General features: G+C 34.3%; 1 protein-coding gene across 6 annotated transcripts in view; it reads left to right on the top strand.

Annotated features, from left to right (window-relative positions):
* FNBP1L (formin binding protein 1 like) overlaps positions 1-25,285 on the top strand; it is a 111,887-nt gene extending 86,602 nt beyond the window's left edge. For 2 of the 6 annotated variants that reach the window (XM_004026155.5, XM_055352511.2), the window contains 6 exons: positions 8,968-9,077; positions 11,718-11,850; positions 12,223-12,317; positions 14,156-14,304; positions 15,892-16,050; positions 17,352-19,606. In XM_004026155.5, the coding sequence (XP_004026204.1) occupies positions 8,968-9,077; positions 11,718-11,850; positions 12,223-12,317; positions 14,156-14,304; positions 15,892-16,050; positions 17,352-17,359 (654 nt within the window). In that variant the 3' untranslated portion in view covers positions 17,360-19,606. Of the gene's footprint in view, positions 1-1,240; positions 1,400-5,918; positions 5,934-8,967; positions 9,078-11,717; positions 11,851-12,222; positions 12,318-14,155; positions 14,305-15,891; positions 19,607-25,262 lie in introns of those variants that run through there. The other 4 variants (XM_019031084.4, XM_019031195.4, XM_019031263.4 and 1 more) reach the window with 3 other exon arrangements.
* The last annotated feature ends 360 nt before the right edge of the window (positions 25,286-25,645 follow it).

Genomic DNA, 25,645 nt, shown 5'->3' with positions numbered 1-25,645 from the left:
CTGCCGCTTAATAATGGGTAAGAGTATTAACAAAGTTGTTAATATCTAGTTAAATTATATGCTTTTGAAGTTTCATTTGTATGTAGTTTCCATCAGAATTTTTAAGGAAACATGATCTAACTAAAATAGCACTAAAATTGGAATTCTCAAATGGAATGAATGATTGACCACAGCCATAATACATGTCAAGTTAGGTTTTATAGATCCTACTACTAAAATTATTTTTATCATCCATATGAGTTTTTAATGGGAAAGGTTCAGTCTTGGTTAATTGAAGTTTAAAATAATTTCTAGTTTGGTAAGAGAATCTCACTCTTAACTTCTTGTTAGAACCCACCTTCTGATGTGCTCTTTATTTTAGATAGATCTAGGTCAGCATGTGAGCAAATGAAATAGATGGGTGCTTTGTCTTTCTTATCAATTAAGTGGTTGTACTCGTGTCTTATTAGTAAGGAGAATAGAGAAATACTTTTAATCTGATGTGCTGTATTTATTAAAGTATACTTGATTATTTTAATTCATTTTTTGATCATGGCATATGAGTGTAGATAAAATTAAAATTTAACTCATTATAATATACCTGTATCTTTAAAAGCACAATTATAATTAACTCATGCTTTATTTATGCTTTTAATCATATTGTCCAGTCAAGAAGTTGAGAGGTGAGACCTGTTTTAGTCAGATCGAGGTAGCTAGAAGAGCTTAGATGTACAAGGAATACTGGAATTAAAAAAAAAAAAAAGGTGAAATAAGGATGAAATAGAAACAGCCTGAGAGGAAAGCCATGAATGTAATGAAAATTTTTTGCCTATTTTTGATAATAATCAGTTACAGTTTTAATATTTTATGTGCGACATTACCTGTTTAGATAACTTTAGGTGTAGCTGCCAGCTTTATTTCTTGACAAGTACCATGGTAATGCTAATATTCTAGAAATTAGAAGAGAATTTTAAAATCTAGGCCATATTGCTTTCTTTGACAATATAATTTGTGAACTCTGTGTTTTTAATTTGTCAGATGTTAAAAGTAATCAAGTGAAATGGTACATTTTAAAAAGTAAATTTGATTTTTTTAAATGATAGTTTTGGGCAAAACTATGTTTACTTTCTCATAATATTTTTACAGAAAACTTTATTTGAGATATATTTTGTGAAAAGTATGTTGCCAAAAATAGAATTTTCATTTAGGAAAAAACTATGCACATTTGGCTTATTGATTCCTTTCTTTATTTCCATATTAGCCACAGTCCCCACCCTTAACCCCTACTAGTTTATTCACATCCAGTACTCCTAATGGGTCCCAGTTTCTCACATTCTCCATTGAGCCCGTGCATTATTGTATGAATGAAATAAAAACAGGGAAGCCCAGAATTCCTTCTTTCAGAAGCCTCAAAAGAGGGGTAAGTTTAATAATGGGTTAAAATGCATGATGGCCTATTGTGTGTGTAGTGTGGCTTTTAATACTCTCCACCCTCATTATAAGGCTCTCTCCTATAAATACACAGTTTAAAAACACCACAGAATTAAGAATAGCTGCCCTCAAGTTAAAAACAACTCCTCTTTATAACATTTGAAATGCTCAACCATAAAAGAATGGTATTATAAAGAGGGTGCTGGGTACAATCATATTTTAGCTATTTTTTTGTTTATGTGAAATCATATGTTCACCATTGTCTTGTAATGTATTTACATTTTTAAGACTTTCAGTAATTTGTCACTGGAGTTACTCTTGTAATAATTTGTCACCAATGCTGACTTCACCTGCCAATTTTATAAAGTATTATTGACAATAAAATGTCAAGCTCAATTTTAATTGCCCTGCTTATTTTCAGATGTATAAAACACAGTTTCCAATAGTTAAAAAAAATTAAAGATAGGCATTTTAAATATCAAGATTGTTGTGGATCAAATTGAGATAATATATTAGAAAATAGATTGTAAATTGTGAAGCCTACAAAAATACTAGATATCACTGAGTAATGTTTACTAAACTGTTGTTTAGCAACAACTGTTATACTACTAATAAATACATTAGTGTTACTCTATTATGTTAGTGAGGCTAATTTTTCTTGTTTATGTTTGATTTTAAGGGTGTGCTTTTGATATTCATAGCCTGTAATTTAGACTCATTTATAAGATTTGAGCATTTGTTGGGACATTTGAAAAACATAGGTTCGTTAACCCATAGATGAGAAATCAGTCTTTCAATGTCATAAGAAGCCTAACAATAATAATCTAAAATTAGGTTGTTTCGTTCTTCCTTCTTAGACCCTTCCCTCCCTTCCTTTCTCCTCTTTTCTCTCTTCTTTCCCCTCCTTCCCTTCTATTTTTCTTCCTTTCTGTCTTCACATTGCATTTTGGCCTCCTATAGAACAAGATATATTAGTTTAGGGACAAGATTACATCTATATTGCCTTAAAACATTATGACAAACTTAACTGATGTTACTAATGCAGCAGAAATGTCCCAGTGTATTATGTCTTTTTCTGGACTTCTTTTTTCCTCCAGTGACATGAACTTCTTTGCATCTGTCTTACCTAATTCTATATGTGGATGGTAGGTAATTGATGACATTTTGAAAAGTCCCCATGGATGAGTCTGTATTATAACTGTAGGCATGCCTATAATCACTTCTAAAAGCTCTGAACACTTGTTTGAAAGACTTTGAGAAATCATATTTGGGATTTCTATTGCCTGAGTTACAAGGCTAGAACTCATTCCCATGTTGCTTCCCTATGGCAGTTTATTTATTACTTATTTTTAATTTAAAATTGTTTTAAGGAGCTGTGGTCTTGCTCTGTTGCCCAGGCTGATCTCAAACTCCTGGGCTCAAGCAGTCCTCCCACTTAAGCCTCCTAAAGTTCTGGGATTACAGGCATGAACCACTACTCCTCTGGCAATTTAGACTACACTAAATATTATATTGTTACATAAATCATGAGAAATTACTATGTAGTAGTCACGTTTTTGTAATCATTTGTATATCCTACATAATGAGTCTACCAGGCCCAGTTAAAATAGTCATATTTTACACTATATAGTCATAGTCATATTGTCCACATGTAGTCATAGAGATGCGAGGTAAGTGTAATTCTAAGGAAAAAAAAAACTCAGGCAATTAGAGCTATGAACCCTGGAGAGAGAAGCTTAAATATGTGTCATCTTATTTTTTTTAGGTAGAATTTTACAACTGTAAAACTTAAAACTATTTGTTTATTGTTTCTCACAAATTATAGATATTCATAAGTTATTTACATAAGATAACATAAGTTATTTTTGTAGGGATCTAGTTTTAGAAGGCTGAAATCCCCTCCCAGATTTATTATTAGCTACCACTCCAGAGAAGAAAGCAGTGTGAAAGAGAAAATATGACAAACCAACTAGGGGTTTAGAGGACAGAGCAGGGAAGAAAGTGGATTACAACTTTGAGGTTGAGAAATTTTTTTCTTTTGATTACCGTTTGGTATTTACTAGATATTTATCTCAAAAATTAACCTATAGAGTTTTTTTTCCACATAAGAATTTTCTCAATATGGAAAAATTCAAAAAGAAGAAGGTAAGCTTTAGTAAGCCTGCTTATATGTTTTTACATGGAATTTTCAGTCTATTAAGATTACAAAATAAGTCTAGAGGTTTCTTAAAACTGATGAGTTGTACCATTCAGTTCAGAAACTCTTGTGCGATATTTGCTGCACATTGCTTTTCCTAAATAACTTCTTAAAAATTATGATTTTTTTTCTTTTCCTTTTTTAAAGAAAAACTTGTGTGTACAGATCCCAATATAAATTAAGGATATGAAAAATGTTTTTGAGTTTGACAGTGGTATCAGCAGATCTTTTCTGAGGGAGGAAGTTCTATAATTTCCTTCTGTGACATTAAGTTCTAACCGTTAATGGATATTTGAGGATATACTCGAACTTAACTACTTAAAAACAAACTAATAATTTTTACTCTATTGCTACTTTGAGTTTTATTGGATACTGTTTTTTAAGTTATTTATTTAGCAATGAGTCCAGGTTTTCTCTCTGAATATTTATGACTTTATAGACTTTCAGAGACATTTTTCTAAGCTTTTATCTCTCCAGAGTAGTTCTTATGAAATTTTGTCCTATTTAAAATGAAATACACCTAATAATTTTAATTGTCTAAATGATTTCCTTTTTAGCTCTCTTGTGTTTATTAAATGTAGTTGAGTATATGAAGTTTTCTAGTTTATGAGTATATAATTGTATATGAGAATAAGATATTTTTGTATGGAACATGTATTACTTTAAAACCTTACACAGAACATATGTCTAATATTTTTACAAAGAACTTGAGCTTTGTATATCCCCAAATCTAATTATCAAATTTCCAATTGATAATTTAGTAAGACTAGATTAACAAATAGCTGAAACATTTGATATTTCAGCTATAATTATCTTAATGTTTTCTCTAAAATATTAATATAGAAATTAGATAATTTGCATCATTTAGAAATTTCACTGGTGAAAATTATCGAAAGATAAGTCAAATTCATATACTTCAAATATTTTGTTGCTTGTCCTATATATAATTTCATTTAATAACATTTTTGAAAGACTATGAATATCTTTCTTTAAACCTTTCTATTTCCTTACCAGGAGTTTTTTAATAGCAAAATAAATTGTGGTTTTTGTTTCTCAAAAATACTGACAGTCTAAAGAATGTTAAGCTTAATTTGGAACGATAATGCATAGCAGTGACCAACTCATCAGAGATAAGGGGTAGATATTTTTGTCAGATTATTTATTAAAATTCATTCATATTTTTAATGTGAATTTTTTATCTGACATCTCCCCAACACCTTCTCTTAAAACATCGTGATTTAGAAAACAGGGAAAAGTAAAAATTTTACAGGCAGCTCACCAATTGAGATGAATGTGAAGATTAACTTTATAAAGCTCCGTTGCATTTTCTGGGTCACCGTGTGTGTGTATGTGTGTGGGTGTGTAGTTGGGATGCTAGATAGATGCCATGCCAGTTGCAGAATCCTATTGACCCACAGAATGTGGGAGATATATCCATATCCATATACATATCTATATCTGTACACACACACATATATATACATATATAAAGTATTGTTGTATAAGAGCACTATGGTTGGTCTCTTCAGAATCTGTGTCATTTCATATTTTCAGAAAGAATACATTTTAATCAATTTTCTAAAAATTGAAGTTATGTTTTTAGTGTTGTTCAAGCATATGGATTTTAAAATAAAACCTGAAAAATGGAAGCTATATTTTTAAAGCAAAATTCAACCTATATATTTGTATATATTAGGAAATGTGTACGGGAAACTTGAATCTGGATAACTCACTATTTTGAAAATAATGTGTTTTTAATGTACATTTTAAAAGATTTTAAAATGAAAGTAAAAATGTTACCCTCATCTAACCATGGTATATTTAAATTCAAACAGTACTTTGAAGTATAAAAATGTAGATAATAGTGTTTTCTTTAATGCACTGGAAAGAACATTCTATTTTTTAATATTTCACGTAAGATTTCTTTTTAAGTGTTTAATCTTAGAGTTCATATTCAACTTTTCAAATATTAGTAATTTGAGAATAAAGAGCTATAGAAGTGAAATCCACTTACATAAAATTCACTTTAAAAGAAAATGCATGATTACAGGTAGAATGTTTATTTTTAAGTTTTAGTTAAACATAGAAAATATCTGCCCATTATCATCAATGTATGCTTTTTTTTTTTTTTGCAAGTAATTTACTTTCCCAAAATGTGCTTAAAATGGTTTTTCCGGCATAATTGTTTGGATTGTGAAATGTACGTGATTTATTTTAGTATTGTAAAAAAGAATAGGCTATTGCATCTTCTGTATTATGGTTTCCTGTGAATAATTTACCATTTCTTTCTGTTTTCCATTGAACTATTCAGTGGTCGGTGAAGATGGTAAGCCTTATGTGCTGATCTATATACTGTGCCAACATTAAGTAATCTCAAAACATTGTTTTGTTTAATTCAAAACAAGTGGTAAATTACATCCCACGTTTTCACCTTGTGTGTTTTTTCTTTTTATAGTTTCATAGTCCAGCATATGCCAGTATTCTTGATGTCATAAGATTAGAAAATGTGGTTAATTGTCATCAACCCATTAAGTTCTTAAATGTCATTGAATGGAGTCCTTGTCATGTTACAGAGGAGCGTAAAATTGTGGTTAAACATTTTTTAAAGATTACATGGTAGAGCCACAGTTTGTTATGCAGAAGGAAAACTTAGCAAATATTATTTTACTTAATAGCCTTTAAAAAATCATATAAATTTGATTTGTAGTTTTATCCCGAGTCATTAGATTTTTCCAAAAAAAGAAAAATTTCAAACTAGTATCATTATGGAGTTAGTCCTTGGTTCTTCTGTGCTATTGAAGGAGAATAGAAACACAGATGATCTAAATATCCTGTGTGTGTTTGTGTGGGGGTGGGGCGGGGCGGGGAAGGTGTGTGTGTGTTTGGGATGTTCCTTGGTATATTTATTTCAAACAAATTAATGGATCTACATTAGGAACTAACCCCAAAATTATTGTATAGGAAGCTATTGGAAAATAGACTACTCTTTTTTACATTGTTGGAATCAGCCTTTTATAAATTCCTTTGTAGTAAGAGAGGTTGTTAAATGCCCCAGAGGTCTTCTGAACATCCATAGGAAATAAAGTTAAGTTTAATTCTCATATTCTATGTAAGAATAGAGTTCCAATGTCAAATGGGATATTAGAAATGTAAGTGCCTCAGTATTTACTGTTTGTAAATTTGAGAACAGGTTTGATAAGGGATAAGTGGAATTCTGGCAGATTTACTTGTAGGTTATTGTGAGTTTATCATAATTTTGACAACAACAACAAAACTCCACAGTATGTCAAAATGCATTTCTTCATTTTATTCAATAATTTTTCAATATTTTTAGAAATATTTTTAAAAATCTAAATTAAGAAGTTTATTTTTGGCATATATATATACTAGTTTTCAAAACTTGTACTCCTTGTCTGTAATCCCAGCTATTTGGGAGGCTAAGGCGGGAGGATTGGTTGAGCCCAGGAGTTCGAGGCTGTAGTGAGCCATGAGAGCTATGATCACTCAACTGCATTCCCTTGTGGGCAACAGAATGAGACCCTGTCTCTACAAAAAACGTTCAACTCCAAAGTAGATTAAATATGACAAATTTATGTTGCAAATTAACCAGTAAATCTAAAGGAACTCAACAAAGGAAATTTCACCATTGATTTATTTAGGCCAGATTGGGTCGATTGATATCCTTGTTTCTGGTGATTGGTAAATGAAAAAAAAAAAAAAACACTTAGGATGCCCTGCTTTTTTCTAGCAAGCTTGTTGAATATCCATAATGTACAGGCCACTGGGGAAAGAGGCTAGGGATTCTGTTATTAATTAAATGTTACATTTAATTATAGCTCATCCTAGGAGTGAGTTTTCTCTTTTCTGAAAGTAAGTGACTCATTCTTACACATGGTGAAATAAAGCTATTTAGCATATGTTACAGGCATAAGTGGCCCAAAGAGCAAGAACATATTTGTTTTGAGAGCTCCTTTTAGCATCACTTTAACAAATTTGAATATTTATATTCTTTTTTCTTTTCTTTACCTTTTTTTTTTTTTTTTTAAAAAGACGGAGTCTCGCTCTTGTCGCCCAGCCTGGAGTGCAATGGCATGATCTTGGCTCACTGCAACCTCTGCCTTCCGGGTTCAAGTGATTCTCCTGCCTCAGCCTCTCCCGAGTAGCTGGGATTACAGGCGCCTGCCACCACACCTGGCTAATTTATTGTATTTTTAGTAGAGACAGGGTTTCATCATGTCGGCCAGGCTCCAGGCTGGCCTCAAACTCCTGACCTTAGGTGATCCACCCGCCTCAGCCTCCCAAAGTGTTGGGATTACAGGCGTGAGCCACTGCGCCTGGCCTCACGTTAATATTCTTAGAATAACCATTTTGAAAAGAAAATGAATAGTGACAGGCATCATCAATTTCTGGAGTATATATAAAGATTTAAGTAATATAGGTTTATATTAAATAGATTCAATAGCAGCTAATATTGGTTCTGTTGTAATCTGTAATATAAGTAACAGTGATTAAAATAACATTTAAGGGAAAAGGTGTCATTTGGATCAGATGTTTACGTTTAAATACTAGTACTTTTTCTTAAATTGCATAGTTTTTTGAATATCAAAACTTTAAAAAATTTTCAGACATCAAGGATCTTTCCTAAAGAAGGATTTTATCCTTCTTTCAGTAACAACTGAGGTATGTTATTTGGTTTACAAAAGGTTAATTGAAAATATACTCCTTGTTCGAATATAATTTCTGCTCAGTGGATAGTTCTATCTTTGGTTTTTAATGACCAGGTATGTTTTGAATGGTTTAATCAGTTGTTCAAAGACTATATGTAGTGTTAAAGTATATTTCATTAGATTGTCTTTGTGAGGTAAGTTTCTTAATTATATTCTTATTTTCAGTTTGAACATTTGTAACATTCTGAATGTCATGGCAATGGGTTTTATTTGGAAATGTTGTGATATGTTATATATAAAACAATACCCTGTATAGACAAGAATGTTACGTGTTTCCATTTTGTTGTTGTTGCTGTAAGAAGGTTTACATGTATTCATTATAAATCTGCCAAGATTTGAAAGTAATGTGATACTACCTACCAGTTATCTGTATCTGGGTATGATTTTACTTATTCTGTTTCATGGTTTTATAAAATGACTGAAATTTGAGCTCTTTTCTTCAGTACATTGTTTTCATTAACATATACGCATAAACACACACATCTGTGTAGATTTTTTTTTTTTAAGGGGTTGCTTGAGGCAAATTTGAAATTAAACTTAAGATTGGTATGTATTCTTATTTTATAGCAGGTATATTTTAAAAATAACATTTCCCGAAAATGTCTATTATAATGATTTAGATTCTCTTTTCAGGGCCCAGCACTAGAAGATTTCAGTCATCTGCCACCAGAACAGAGACGTAAAAAACTACAGCAGCGCATTGATGAACTTAACAGAGAACTACAGAAAGAATCAGACCAAAAGTATTATTCCTTTAAGTTTTCTCTATCATTATTATTTTAGGATCTACTTTGAGTGACGCCCTTAAATGTGATATACAGAAGGTTTAAAAATCATATATCCTAATTGAAATATCTTTTGAGAGAGAATTATACTCCTACCCTGGAAATTTTTATGGTTACCGTGTCATAGGTTAGAGAATTTCCTTGGTTGCAGATTTTTATTGGATGCTAATATGCCTTCATTAATTTGCAAAAAGTTTCTTGATATTTTATTATCAAGAGTAGTTTCATCAGCACTACCTCTTATACTTTGATATATTTTCATTTTGCTTTTATATATAAATTGATTTCATTAGCAACCTGAGGCTATTTTGTTTGTAGCAAAACATTTGGCAAACGGTGCTTGATTACTGACGGCTTCATATTTGTTCACACATAGGTTTACTTTTTTATTTCATTTTTATAAGACGTTTCCTCTAGTTTAATTTTTTAAAAATAGACATAGAAGAATTATTCACGATCATTAAAGTGTTATTACAATGAATTGGTGACTTGCTCTGTCTTCAGTTACGATAAAATTGGGGCTTAAATTGTAGCATGAGAGATTGAAGTTTTGATGCTAAGAATTAGTGTATCAGGTGTGATGTGGCGCTTAATCATAATGAAATATTTGCAATACCTTTGATTCTCATTCACAGTAGCTGTGTTCTGTAAAGTCACTGTGAACACTAAATTATGGAATACTGAAACATTGCTCTTAGGGAGATACAGGGTTAGGTTCTAGGTAGCCACTGGTCACAATGTTTCAGTCAGCTGATTGGCACATAACCTTTTTTTATTTGTGTTTCTGTGTAAAAACACCTTATTTCATATATGATGTTGATTTATTAACTTTGATTTTTTTCTAATAGCACTGTAACTCATGCTTGAACAAAGCTTATCTAAGATTAGAATTTTCTCTGTAAGGTAATAAATATAACAGCCTTCTTGTGCTTCAGAACACTAGACAGCACTTGATTGCCATGCTTAGGGGCTATTTTAAACACCGATATCAACAAAAAGCATAAAAATATGAGAAACATTGCACTAAATGAGTAGATTGCAAAAAGGATACATGTCCAGAATATGAGAATACAAGCAAGAAGGCCAGAGTGTCACTGGTTTGACCTCAATTTAGAACTTGAATGTACCTCTGGTGACTTAAATTTTCCCAGGTATCTCCATGTCCAAAACAAGAGTAAAGGCACAGAAATGTGAATGTTCTTGCCATGGACTGGAATTAGTGCTAATCCAGAGAGACTTGGTTAAAAATTATGTGGAACATAATAATAGAAGTTGAGGATGAAGAAGTATAGGACTTGTGAAAAATTCTGAATGCTTTTCTGTGAAGTTCTGTAGGTATTACAGTCCCCAGTTATTGAGAGAAGAGGTAACATTATTAGCTCTGTGTGATAAAAGATAATTGAAAACTGTATGAAGAGTAAATAGTATAGGAAAGAGATTGGAGGTAGAAGACTTTAACAATCCAGGTGAGAGATGCTGAGGGCCTAAATTAAGGCATGGCCGTGGGAATAGAAAGGAGGAATAGATAAAAGAATCATTTCAAAGCCAAAGTAGGTTGTACTTTCACCTGATTGGATGCTGGAGAAGAGAAAACATGGAGGAAGCTTAAAAAAAAAAAAAGATTTGTAGCTATAGATTTAATTGCAACAATAAGAAAAAAGTTTAGGGCAAAGATAAAGATTTTGTTTATGTTGATTTTTGAAATGTGAAAAATCCATATTAGAAGTGTCCAGTTGGGTTTAAAGATATGAATCTAGAATTCAGGAGAGAGAGGTCTGGAGATACGCATTTGAAAATCATCTGAAGATGGATGATATTAAAACAATTAAGAGATCATCCTCCAACAAGACTGTAGGAAGAGACGAGAAGAAACCTTTGTCATTTTATGTAATACACATTTAAAGGTTGAACAAAGAAGGAGAAAGAAGGCAGTGAGGGAGATTGTGAGAAAGCAGAGGTGAGGAGGAGGAAAAAGAAAATGTAACCTATAGGAAGTCATGAAGGAAAAGAGTATTAAGGAGTGTTAGTCAATAGTGTCAGATGTTAGAGTCAAGGACAGCTAATTGAGGCACAACCGATTGTAATATGATTAGAGAATAGGAGGTAGGGTGAGAGGAATTGGCAAATGACTGACTTTGGGTGGGGGGAAGTTAAAGCTGCCATTCCTATTTCTAGCAGAGGTGAGTGGGAGGACAATGATGATGTATGAGCTAAGGAACACTGTGGAATAGTGTGGCTGAGTTGGAATATAATGAGTTTGATTTGGGACATGATGAGGTGAAGAATATTCTTCCAGCCCTTGATTTTGTGTGTGTGTGTGTATATGTACATATAAATAAAATTCCTTGTTTAGAAAGCAGGAAGTAAGAAATGAACTCTGTTCTCTTTTGGTATTCTGATTGTCTTCATAAATTAGTAACTCTATGTGTTATCACCTTTATGCAAATTGTCTTTAATCAGGTCATGTTAGACAAACTTAAAAAGATATGACTCTACTTAAGATTAAGCTGCGTACGAGTCCCCAGAGTCCAATAAAACTCTTTTATCTGGAAGCATATGAAGTTAATATTTAATTCTGTGGTTCCTTCTCTTTTTTAGAGATGCACTCAACAAAATGAAAGATGTATATGAGAAGAATCCACAAATGGGGGATCCAGGGAGTTTGCAGCCTAAATTAGCAGAGACCACGAATAACATTGACCGCCTACGAATGGAAATCCATAAGAATGAGGTAGATTTGTTATTCAGCACTTGTCAAGATAAATTATTGTTATAAACTTCATTATGATAGATTGGTTTTTGTTAGAATTATCTTCAAATGTTTATATTTAATGTTAGGGTTTATGATCTAAAAGTATTATTGTGATGTGTGTTATTTAATCTCATTAAAGTTTTTTATTTAGACCTTTATATAAGATTAAACATTTATACTATTTTTTTGAATCAGCTATAAAGTTGATCCTTTGACCAGTTTGGAATAAAGGTTTCACATCTCTAAGAATTACGTAATTATAAAAACTTAAACACATTTTAAATGTAGATATCTTATGAGCTTTTAAACACATTTATTGAGCTCAGTTGTTTGCTTATTTTTTTTCCTAAGGCTTGGCTCTCTGAAGTCGAAGGCAAAACAGGTGGGAGAGGAGACAGAAGACATAGCAGTGACATAAATCATCTTGTAACACAGGGACGAGAAAGGTCATTTTTTGTATTTTATTTGTATTTCTTCGCCCCAGAGTTTTCTCACCCTTTTGTCCTAAACTTTATACAATTCGTTTTTTTCTTCCAAATTTAACAAGTTCAGCTTTTAATAACCTCAGTCTTTTGAACCTAAGTAATTTTCTTTAGTGATAATTACAGGTGAAGTAGGAAAGTTCATCTTGCTATTCAATCCTAGTTTGTCATGCATCCAAACACAGAGCTAGGAACATAGAAAATTCTTGGAGCTACAGTCTGAGGGCCTGGGCTCCTCAGGCATGGGAAGGTTTCCTAAGGTTCAAGTGGAATTAGGGTCGCTTATGCCAAAGAAAAATTTTACTATCAAATAGCTCAGAGTTTTGTGAAGAAAAAAAAATGTATTGTTAGTTTGGACCAGAGCTTCCAAAAGACACTTTGCTAAGTTTCTGTACCACTTGTGACATTTCTTTCTTGATGTATTATATCTTTTTTTCCAGACTAAAAGTCCACAAATTAGGATTCACCTTAGAGAAAAATGTGAGAGGCCTAGTAACAACTCTTAGTTTTCTACTTAATTACAGTGTAATCTGAGCAAGTTCATTTTTAATGCTCCCTAAGTCTCAATTTCCTGAAATATAAAATGGAGGTTAAAATATCCACCCTTTAGGTTTGTTAGTAAAAAAGTAAATAATACACATAAAGCACCTAGTAGTAAATAGTGGTAATAGTAGTATCACTTCTTGAAAGAGTACATATCTTTAATCTGTTAAGAGATACCCACAAATTACTGGTTTTTGTTATTCGGTAAAACTCAGATTAAAAGGATCTAATTTCTTTGGCGTGTGTTATTTCTCTGGCTTCCAGGCTTACTGAAAGTACTGTTAAAATCTAATTCTGTAAAATTTTCCATTATTAAATCTAATTCAGTCATTTGATTCTTCAGCAAAATTATTAACATTTTTCTCTGATTTAAAAATTTTTAAGAAAAATAAATTGTGTTTGTATTACCTGCTTTTTTGGATTTTTTAAGTTACCAACTTCCCTGTTACCATGATTAGTTGGAAATTTACTTTACTTTTTATTTTAGTTGAGAATCTTTTAATTTTCAGTGACAGAATGAATACTTTACCCATGCTGGCTTAAACTAAAAATGGACTTCATTGGCTGACTTTAGGGAGAGCTTGATCTAGGACCTCAGATGTTATCCCTAGGACTCAATTTCTCTCCACCTCACAGCTGTGCTTTCTACTGTGTTGGCTTCCTTTTAAGGCTCCAAAGCTCTAGGCGAGTATTCCTGCAGGTTTCGAGTCCAGAAGAAAAGGGACAGAGTGAGTTCTCTTCCAAGAGTCCCAAGCAAAAGTTTCTGTGCATTTCTTACATCTGATTAGGTTAAAGGACTTCTTGTGAACTGGTTATATAGATGCTTGCTCTGATGGGCCACTCCAGATCCAGAATAGAAACAATTCCACCTGAAGCGTGTGAACTAAACATGGATCTGCATGGGTCCCCTAAGGAATTTTAGGATGATAAATTTGGGATGATGGAAGACAAGGGTCTAGAATGTTTTTCTGTTTTATCTCTAGACCCAGTGATAGTGAGGTGTATTTACTGAATAATACTTTGTGCCTAGAATATTGTAATCTTGTAATTTTTTTTTAATTCAGGAAATTCAGCAAAGCAGCATTTTGTATTAGAAGTAATTTGTATACTTGACATTTGAAAAAAAAATAGGGCTTAAGTGGAAACTGTGTCATTAATATTTAATTTTTGGAATTGATCCTGAGGTGATCAATTTATAAATAATATATAGAATTCTCATGTTTATGATACTTGATCAGAGATAATTTTTTGTTTTATAGTCCTGAGGGAAGTTACACTGATGATGCAAACCAGGAAGTCCGTGGGCCACCCCAGCAGCATGGTCACCACAATGAGTTTGATGATGAATTTGAGGATGATGATCCCTTGCCTGCTATTGGACACTGCAAAGCTATCTACCCTTTTGATGGTATGATTTTCTTAATAATATTGTATGTGAAAAAATTGGTTCTTTAAAAGTATTTACATCAAGTCACTCACTGTAGTATCCTTATTTAAGTAATATACGTTGTCAGAAAATTATTATCCCATTTCTTTAGTATGCATACGTTTGTTATAACTGTATTACAAATGTAGATATTTTTCTTCCATACATGGAATTAAAAGGAAATTACCCACGTTACTAGCATCCTAATACAGATTATTAATTAATTATCAATTTTGGTCAATGCAGAATTTTCACCAGAGTTCTTACTGTGTACATGTCCTAAACAAAGTTGAGGCAGCTTGAACATGTAGCCCAACCCAGGAAGTGGGATGCTGGTGGATGCCACTTCATGTTCTTCCTTGTAGCTTACTAACATTAAGAGACAGGTATAAGGCATAGCTAGCTGAATGCCATCATCATATACTGAGTCCGTAGGCCACCTGTTTAGATGAAAGTGGGAGAGAATGTAGTAGCTACTGACTATGTTATCTCTTACTCTATGAAAGTTGAAGAACAAACTCTGGAAGGGAAGTAAGGCACTGAGTAGCTACTGACTATGCTATCTCTTACTCTGTGAAAGTTGAAGAACAAACTCTGGAAGGGAAGTAAGGCACTGAGGCCTTCTCCTGCAGATTTTTAGTTCCTCTTTATCCTGGACTCTGAAAAATACTTTCCCTCAACTAACAGGAGAACTGAGTGACACTTTCATAAATAAACGGTTGTAAAATGGTGCTTGATTTAAGGTCTTTCTCCCCCCTTCGTGTTGGTTTAAAATTGAGCAAAGTCTCTAGTAACTTCTTATTAGAAAATACATTAAATTTAAGACCTTGCAGCCAAGTGCAGTGATGTGTGCCTATAGTCCCAGACACTTGGGAGGCTGCGGTGAGAGGATTGCTTGACCCAGGAGTTCGAATCCAACCTGGGCAGTAAGGCCCTATCTCTAAAACAAAACAAAAGAAAACAAACTTGCTATAATGTAATCTAGAGAGTAGGGAAGCAATTTGGCACGTGTTAAATGAAGATTCAGTTGTGAAAATTGTTACTGCTAAGCAGGTTGGGGGTGGTTGGGGATAGAGTTGTGTATGGCCATTCTGTTTCTACCATCTCTAGAGTCAAACCCGTATTTTTCTCTGTTCTCCCTTCAAACTCTGTTTTTTCCTTCTTTCTTCCTGCTCTTTCGCTATCTAGTTACTGTTTTCCTAATCCATACCTGCTGAATTTTTTTAGATAGTAAGACTACTAAAATTTGGGAAAAGAGTTGGAATAGTGACATAGGAATTAGAATACCCTGTCAAATCATGTAATGTCACTGTGACTCAGTTAACTTCATCCGTTACATGGGGGTGATGTTATCCAGCCCTGCAGGCTTATTATGCAGCTCAAATGAGAGAATGTATATGAAAGTGCTGGGTAAGCCACAAAGCACAATAGAGATGTTGCTAGTGAGAGTCAGTAGTTCCAGGTACATTGAAATCTAGTGGGGTTTCATTGTATTTTGTGCGTTGTATTTGTAACTTAAAAAAAAATTATCACAATGCTTAAATTATGCTTGTGAAAACTCTCATCTAGGACATAATGAAGGTACTCTAGCAATGAAAGAAGGTGAAGTTCTCTACATTATAGAGGAGGACAAAGGTGACGGATGGACAAGAGCTCGGAGACAGAACGGTGAAGAAGGCTACGTTCCCACGTCATACATAGATGTAACTCTAGAGAAAAACAGTAAAGGTGCAGTAACTTATATCTAAACTAACCAGGCACCTTTGTGCCATGTGTGACATAGGAAGAGTAACATAAAATGAAAACACATTCAACAGGTTGAAAAAAATAAGGAAACTTAAAGGGCATCCAAGATTAATTGTTCACTATGTGAGCTGAGTGTAGGCTTGATCTTGTGAATATTACCACAAGAAACATTTTGTGGCACTTTACTGTTTGAGTAACGTTGGTGTGAAGCTTAATTGATGCCTTTTGCTTTATGTCCTGCTTAAGTCTGTGTGAAGGATTTGTGTTTTTCTGCCTTACAAATAGAATTTGATTTATTGGGCAGGAATTCATGGATAGTTATGCTCTCTGCCCCCTTTACTTCAGAAAACACAGTGACTTTAGTGAATTTGAATAAGTGAAACTGCTCTGAAATGCTATGGAAAGCCGACTCCCCAAAGAGTGGTTTCTTCTAGAAGTTTGAATTTGTAGCTACAGTTTCCAAGAAGAAAAATAGTAGTTGGATAATTTGGTAAAATAATAACATCATTTTCATTTTCTTACCTATTCTTAACTTTGGTTTCCTAAAGGAAGAAGATAAGCAGGTAGCACATAATCTATTTAAGTAGATTTAAAGAGAGTTTCAAAATAAATCTCCTGGTCTAGCTCTTAGGTGAATAAAATAGATTTTGTTTGAGACCTCAAAATATTTTGAGGTTAACTGGTATTTCAATAATTTACAAGCTTCCTTCCAAACTAATCTCATACTTTTGTATGTTTCATCTTGAAAATATCTTTTGGGAAATACCACTTTAGTGATTATTTAGCATTTAGCAGTTACACATAGGAAAATACACAGTTACATAGAAAAATACACATTTGAAGATAGAGGAAACCTTGAATGGAGGGAAGTGTTGACAAATTTTAATTTTTAAAGGAGAAACTTTTTGACTATCTGGGTTAGAGGAAGATACGTATACCACCTTTAGGGCATTTTGTTATTTCCACTGAATCATTAGTTATTAGGATAGATAAATTTTTCCAATTAGTTTCAGCAAGCATTGTTGGAAACACTGTGCAGTCAAGGATTGTGCAGTGCTGGTTGTGTGATCACACCCTGAGTCAGTGGTGTGGGGAAGTAAAGTGTGAAGAAGCAGTAAGATTGGTTTTTAATTTTGCCCATGTTTTAAATTTTCCTGGTGTTTTCGATAGCTGACTATAAAATGATAGAGACATTTGGGACAGGCACTTTAAACTGAACACCCCTTTTGGTTTTACCAAAGGTCTTCAGTAATTGTTCTTTTCTTTTTCCTCCTGGACTGCAGGTTCCTGAAGAGGGTTTCTGAGGAAATGGGCAAGATGTTGAAGGAGGTTACATGCAGCTGCTTTTGGGGGAGGGTATTAGAGTTGTCAGGCTCAAAGAGAGTGAGAGAAGCAAGTTGCATGAGTGCATGCAGACATGATTTTTTTTTACTAACTTCATTAGCATTTCCATACATTGTTTTTAAAAATCATAATACCAACCCTTAAGTTCCTAGTTCACAGTTATTCCCACAAAAGAAAAAGCCAACAATAGTGTACCATTTTTCTATTTATTTTATTGCTGTCTAATCAATAAAGAATGCAGAGCTGTCAAAAAATGTGTCTTACATTAGCTGTCCCAACAGGATTGTCTTCCCTCCCAGCTCTGTTTTAATTGGCTTTTAGTCCCACTATCTGTCAGATCCTTGCCATCTGTCAGTGTCTGCCTGCGCCACCTCCGTGCTTGCTTAACATCCTGTTGCATGTCTAGAGTGATTGAGCTAGATTTTTCAGGCATGTCTTTAGATTCCCTTGTTCTTGTCAAAGCCTTTGTTTTGTTTTACATTTGTAGTGCAAATCACTTTGTCAAACATCTCCAGCACTAATGTTTCCATCTTAGTATTTGTGCACACTGCTATAACTTCCCCACTGCAAACATTCCAGTTTTGGCATTACGAAGAAGTAGCTGTGAACCTGAAGTATTTATGATAAGAAAAAGAAAACATCTCTGCTGTAGCCTACAGCCCAGTTGAAAGAACTCTTTGAAACGTGATACATCTTCAGCACCTCAGTCTGGGAAGAATCTATAGTCAGCACTGAAATCCTGGCATAATAAACACAGAAGATATTCACCACCTCAAGACAAAGGACTATTGTCAAAAGTCAGCTGCTTCCATTCAAATGCTGCCTTAAACTTGAGTGCCTAAATCTGTTGATTGCCAACACTACCACTACAGTATCCCACAAAGGGCTTTATGTGTCAGCTCAGTGCGACCTGCTTTAACTCTGCAACACCGCTGCAGCTGCCGATGTAGCCTCGGTAGGTGGCTATTAGAGCTCTACCATATACAGTGGTGCATCTTCAAATTTATGCATCAAACTAAAGACATGTCCAAGTCCATTTTAATTTCCTCAGTGGTTTTATGAGAAGTTTTATGGACCTCCCCCAATTGTCTTTCTATTTTGGGTTATGACGATCATGTTTGATAATTACAATGATAGTCTCTTTCCACGTGATGCTTTTGTTTGAACCTGATAAAATTTAGTGAAACTTTGTAATGATCTACGTGCACTTTTACTTGTAAAATGGAATTTCTGTATGTTTATACTTGTAAATATGATTGTTGTTAGTGCTCCTGTTGCTCATGGTGTCCTGCCTCGCATTTGTGATTCTGTTAATGACTTGTATCTTAACTAATTTCTTAGTGGTGTTGTAATAGGGAGATGGGGCAGGTGGGGGGTTATGTGTACCACTGAATCTTCATTAATTTGCTTCTTTACTGTTTTGAGGGGAGAAAGAACGTGAAATGGTTTGTGTATTATTGAATTTTAAGCAATATTTTAGAAGCTGTGTGACTGCTTTAATAACTTTTTCCCAGTGTTATTTGAATCATACTACCCGTTATACTAAAGCTGAATGACAATTGTGTGAAAGTTACTGCCTTCATAAGATCAAGTCACCACTGTTACACAGCCGACATATAGTGTATTACCTTTGCGGCTAGTAAACTATAAAGTTTAGATATTGAATCTCATTACAGGGTTATTTATATAATGTGACATTATTCAGTACTGACAGACTACATGAAGTAGTTTTAAAATCTAGTGCTATTTTTATTTTAAAGGTTAGCAATGAGGAGGAAATGTGATCTGGCTGTGTTTGTCTTCTGTACAAAGCCTGAAGTGCTTATGGTTTTTTGGCTAACAGCCACAGAGGGCAAAGTTTAAGACTTTCTTGTAAGGACTAACTGTTCTTTTCAAGCTACTGTTTGTTTTTCTAAAAGCAGGATTTGCTTCCGTAGGAGGCAAATTCCTTGATGTGGAATAGTGCAACCTGTATATGGGTTATTATAATAGGAAAGACATTTGTACTTGCACAGTTTAAATCATTCTTAAATTTTGAACATGTGAATTGTCCCAAAAAATCTTTAATTTTTTGGTAATTTTTACTCTTTTTGTGCACATGTTGATTTCTTAATGGTAAATCCTTCATTTAAAGATAGTGTTCTCTGTTGAGAATATTTTCATGGAATAAAACAATCTTTTCATGGCCTGTTAAGGTGTTTAGTGTGTGATCTTTCATTGCTATGTGAATCAGAGATGTGATGATTTTGTTCTTGAATGTGCCAAGTCTCAGATAATACAGAGTAGATGACAAATTCCATAAGTGGGACAAGTTTTTTTTGTTTTTTGCAAAGCAGTTTTGGAAATTTTATTCTAATTTTGGTTTCTCTAAGCTTTCCTAAAGGAAAAAAAAAGTTTGCTGTCTCTTTAGAGTGAATTTAAATTGCATGCAATAATTTGGATTTATCTTTCTTCTCCAGTAGCTGTGTTGCATAGACTTTCCTTTTACACCATCTATCCACTGCAACCATACGAACTGTCCCTGTACCTCATAGCCCAATCTAGCCACTACACGCTGGACAGCATTTCCTGTGCTCCGGCTTGATTCCTAATCAGTTACAACACCCAAGTCTTCCTGGCATTTCAAAGCATGGAAAGAACATTTGCCATAATTAGTGACACATTATCTGTAACTTCAGGAAGTCTAATTTCAGAAGATTCACCTTTTAAAAAATGCAAATGTGAAACTATGACTGCAAACTTTTAGAAACTCAGAAAAGGGAATAAAATTCAGGGTAGATGCTGAACAATGAGAGGTTACGATTGTTGAGATGAAAATTTAGGGATCAATGCCAAGCTTGGAAGTAGGAACACACAAAACAATGAAAATAGGAAAATAGTGTCAATTGTTAAAGCTTCAGATGGACAGAGGTTTGGGGTGGAGAGCTCAAAACAATGAAAAAAGCTTTTATTATCAAAACAAAGATCAGTGAAATCACTTCCTATTTGCGAGGGGAAGATAACGTCCTTAATAACAACAAATGAAAAGTCTCTCTAGTCTCATTGAAAAGGGTTTTATTTTGAAGAACGTACAGGTTAAGTATTCCTTATCTGAAATGCTGGGGACCAGAAATATTTCCGATTTTTTTTTTTTTTTTAGATATTTGCATTACATACTTAACAGTTGAGCATCCTTAATCCCCAAATCCAAAATTCTCCAGTCAGCATTTCCTTTGAGCATCATGTCATTGCTCAAAAAGTTTCAGATTTTGGAGTTTTGAATTTGGGATACTCAACTTGTATTAGCTTAAGTAAAAAAAAAAAAAAAAAAAAAAAGCTTAAGAAACAACCTATTTCAATGAGCTTATATACCTAGGATCAATGTATTCCTGAGTATAGTCACTGTCAGGAATTAGGGAGACTACAGGAAACATAAGATGCACCAAAAGACTGGGGAATTGGCAAACACACATTTTGAAGAGTAAATTCTGAGAAGTTGGACAACAACCCTTAAAAGTATTAGATAATGTTAGCTTTTAGGGGACAGTGTATTGGGCAACTGACAGAGGTTCCTAAGAATAAGCCATGTCAAAATAGCCTCATTTCTTTTGATACAAATGAGGGGAATTCTAAGACACAATTAGTGTCTTGCTTTCAACACAATTTCAGTTTGACAAGATTTCTCACTTGTTTTCTGTGAGTTGTGATAGCACTATTAGGGATATGGGAGCATTTGACGACCTGATTTGGTAAACCCAGAATCTCCATCCTGAGGAGTTTCTTGTGGATAATATGTATTTGTATGTTATGAACCATTATAAGATAAATATATCACCCAGTTTAACAAATAGAATATTACCAGGTGGGCACAGTGGAAGCACTGTCTTGAGTGTGGAGTGAGACAGACAAACTACAAGCTTCCAATTCTGGCAAACCAAGATGAGCAATCCCCAACCAACTTACTCCGTCTTTCTCCCTTTTCTCCATTCTCTTCTATGGCTGAGAGCTCCTGCCACTGGCTCTTGGCATATGTCTTGGCATATAGCCAGCACCCAGATGGTGCTGTGCTGTCTGATGAGGGTAGGAGGTGAAATAGCGATCCATTGCCTGTTCCCTCTCTTCAGGTGCCAGGCAGTGGTTAGTAAACTAATGACAGTGGTCAGTTGAATGGGGGAAGTCACTGGAAGAGTTTGCAGTTCCTTGTGTCAAATCACAGGGGCATCATTTCCCTGGTGACAGCCATATCAAGCAAAAGATTATACCAACCCATTTGTTTAAACAAACAACTTGAAAATTATTAGTGATTTATAAATGGTTTGTGCTACTTATATCACTCGATAAAGTTTTATGTAGTTTAAAGAATAAAATGAATTATCTTGTTGATTTGTACACTGATTTATATATTTATGAATTTAGTAATATCCCAGTTATCAAATATTTTAAATATTCCATTGTATCTTGAGACTTGACTTTTTCACTCAACATCATTTCTAAGATTTATCCTTGTTTATGCATAATTTTATTGTGTATAGTATTCCATTATAAAAGTATACACAAATTATCCATCCTCTTGTCGATGGACATTTGGGCTACTAGTTTTGCTAGTAAAAATATACTGCTTATGTGTATCTATGTACATGTTTACTGATTTCAGAGTTTCTCTAAAATTGTACCGAGGAGTAGAATTGCTAGGTTATGGTTATAGTTTTCATTACAATTTTAGATTCAAGGGGCACGTGTTCAGGCTTATTATGTGGATATATTGTGTGCTGCTGAGCTTTGGACTTCTAATGATCCTTTTGCCCAAGGAGTGAACATAGTAACCAATAGGTATTTTTTCAAGCCTTTCTCCCCTGTCTCACTCCCCGCTTTTGGGATCCCCAGTGTCTATTGTTTCCATCTTTATTTACATGTTTACCCAATGTTTTGCTCCCACTTATAAGTGAGGATATGCAGTAGTAGTTGGTTTTCTGTTTCTATATTAATTTGCTTATGGCAATGGCCTCCAGCTGCATCCATGTTACTGCAAAGAATATTATTTCATTCTTTTCCATGGTTGTGTAGTGTTCCATGGTGTGTATGTACCACATTTTCTTTTCTTTTTTTTTTTTTTGAGATGGAGTTTTGCTCTTGTCGCCCAGGCTGGAGTGCAATGGCATGATCTCTGCTCACTGCAACCTCCGCCTCCTGGGTTCAAGTGATTCTCCTGCCTCCACCTCCTGAGTAGCTGGGATTACAGGTGCCCGCCACCACACCCGGCTAATTTTTGTATTTTTAGTAGAGACAGGGTTTCACCATGTTGGCCAGGCCGGTTTCGAACTCCTGACCTCAGGCCACCTGCCTTGGCCTCCCAAAGTGCTGGGATTACAGGCGTGAGCCACCATGCCTGGCCACCACATTTTCTTTATCCAGTCAACCATTAATGGGCACCTGGGTTGATTCTGTGTCTTTGCTGTTGTGAATAGTGCTGTGATAAATAGACGAGTGCAGATGTGGTTTTGGTAGAATGATTTCTTTTCCTTTGGGTATATACCCAGTAATGCAATTGCTGGGTCAAATGGTGTAATTTTAGGTTTTTTTGTGTCTTTTTTTTTTACTTTTCAGTAGCCATTCTGACTGGTGTGAGCTGATATTGTGGTTTTGATTTGCATCTCTCTGATGACTAATGATATAATTTTTTCATGTTTGTTGGCTGCTAGTATGTCTTCTGAGAAGTGTCTGGTCATGTCCGTTGCCCACTTTTTAATGTAGTTATTTTCTTGCTGATTTAAGTTCCTTATAGATTCTGGATATTAGTCCTTGGTCAGATGTGTAGTGTGCAAATATTTGCTCCCATTCTGTAGATTGTCCGTTTAATCTGTTGATAGTTTCTTTTGCTATGCAGAAACTCTTTGGTTTAGTTGGGTCTTAGTTGTCAACTTTTGTTCTTGTTGCATTTGCTTTAGAGGACTTAGTCATAAATTCTTTGCTTAGGCCAATATCTAGAAGAGTATTTTCTAGGTTTTCTTCTAGGCTTTTTATAGTTTGAGGTCTTTCAGTTAAATCTTTAGTTCATCTTAATTTTTGTATATTGTGATAAGTAGGGGTCCAGCTTCATTCTTCTGCATATGGTTAGTTTTCCCAGCACCATTTATTGAATAGGGTATCCTTTCCCTATTATTTATTTTTGTCGACTTTGTTGAAGATAAGTTGTAGGTGTGCAGCAGCTTTATTTCAGGGGTCCCTACTCTGTTCCATTGGTCTATTGTGTCTATTTTTGTACCAGTACCATGCTGGTTTGGTTACTGTAGCCTTGTAGTATAGTTTGAAGTCAGGTAATGTGATACCTTCCACTTTATTCTTTTTGCTTAGGATTGCCTTAGCTATTCCAACTCTTTTTTCGTTCCATATGAATTTTAGAATAGTTTTTTCTAATTTTGTGAAAAGTGATATTGGTAATTTGATAGGAATAGTGTTGAATCTATATATTGCTTTGGGCAATATAGACATTTTAATGATATTGATTCTTCCAACCCATGAACACTGATTGATTTTCCATTTGTTTGTGTCATCTATGATTTCTTTCAGCAGTGTTTCAGCAGTCCTAGTTTTGTTTTGTTTTTTTTTTTTTTTTTGGTGACTATTGTAAATGAGATTATATTCTGGATTTGGTTCTCAGCTTGAATGTTATTGGTATGTAGAAATGTTTCTGATTGTTGTACATTGATTTTGCATCCTGAGACTTTGCTTAAGTCATTTATGAGGTCTGGGAGTCTTTTGGTGGAATCTTTAGGGTTTTCTAGGTATGGAATCGTATCATCAGCACAGAGAAAATATGACTTCCCTTTTTCCCAGTTGGGTGCCTTTTATTTCTTTCTCTTGCCTGACTGCTCTGGCTAGGACTTCCTTAATTTTCATTTTTAAAATGTAATGCCACACTTTCCTCCCAAAGTTATTGTAATATTTTTACATTCCTACAAGCATCGTATAAGGGTTATTCATGTTCCATATCCTGGCCAGCACTTAGGATTCAGATTTCAATTTTTGTCAGTTAAAGGATATAAAAGAGCATTTCATTGTAGGCCTAAATTGTGTTGCCCTGATGATTGATGTTGTGCATCTTCGTGTTTCTATGTTTCCCCTTCTTGTAAAAACCCTGTTTTATCTTCATCCTTTTTTTTTTTTTGGTCAATTGTCTTTTTATATTTATTCATGGAAGCTCTTTCGTATTAAGGATGCTAATTGTGTTAGTTATCCCTTAACTGTGTAACATAGCTGGCTGATTTTGGCTAAGGGTTTCTCATGAGGTAGCAGTCCAACTGCTGGCTGAGGTTGTAGTCACCTCAAGGCTTTGACTGGGGCTGGAGAGTCCACTTCCAAGATTATCCATGTGGTTGCTGGTAAGCCTCTGTTCCTTCCCTTGCTGGCTGTTGGCCAGAGGCTACAGTTCCTTGCCATGTGGACCTCTCCATAGGGATACTCACAAGGTGGCATCTTGCTTTCCCCAGAGTGAGTGATCCAAGACTCAAGACAGAAGCTACAGTCTTCTCATAACCTATCTCAGATGCAACATTTCTGCCCTGTGTGCTTGGTTGCACAGACAAAGCCTGGTATAATGCAGGAAGGGACAACACAGAGTGTGAGCACCAGGAGGCAGAGAACACTGGGGGCCATCTTGGAGGCTGCCTACCATAGTATTCTGTTGTCCATTTTATGTGTTGTCAATATCTCTGATTTTTCAGGTTCTCTATGATGTCTTTTGAATGGAATTTATTCATTTTAATGCAGATTAATCATTTTATAATTAATGCTTTTTCTAAGAAATTCTTATTTGATTCAAAGTAAAAGATATTTTCTTCTAAAAGTATTATGATTTTGCCTTTCATATGTAGGTTCTTAACTCATCCAGATTTTATTTCTGTATATGATAAGAGGTAAGAGACCATTTTCTCCCTTTCATTTGCTTAACCAATTGTTCAAGAATTAAAGTCATCCTTTCCCCCACTTATCAACAGTTTCACTCTGTCATGTTAAATTTCTGATGAAACCTTAATTACTATAGCTTAATAATAAGCTTTTATATCTGGTAGACACCACCAACCTGGGACCACTGTAAATCAATTTCTTGGTTTTGGATTTTGTAATTTTTACTTCAGACCTGTATGAGGACAGGTGTGTGGTTGCCAATCCTCACTGAAGACTATAGTCATTATAATTACTTTCTTCCTGGAGCTGTATGTGAAGACAGTCATGTTTCCTGGCAACCTTCCTTTGC

Source organism: Gorilla gorilla, chromosome 1, assembly GCF_029281585.2.
Source record: "Gorilla gorilla gorilla isolate KB3781 chromosome 1, NHGRI_mGorGor1-v2.1_pri, whole genome shotgun sequence".
Lineage (NCBI taxonomy): Eukaryota > Metazoa > Chordata > Mammalia > Primates > Hominidae > Gorilla > Gorilla gorilla.
This window is presented reverse-complemented; position numbering and strand designations above follow the sequence as displayed.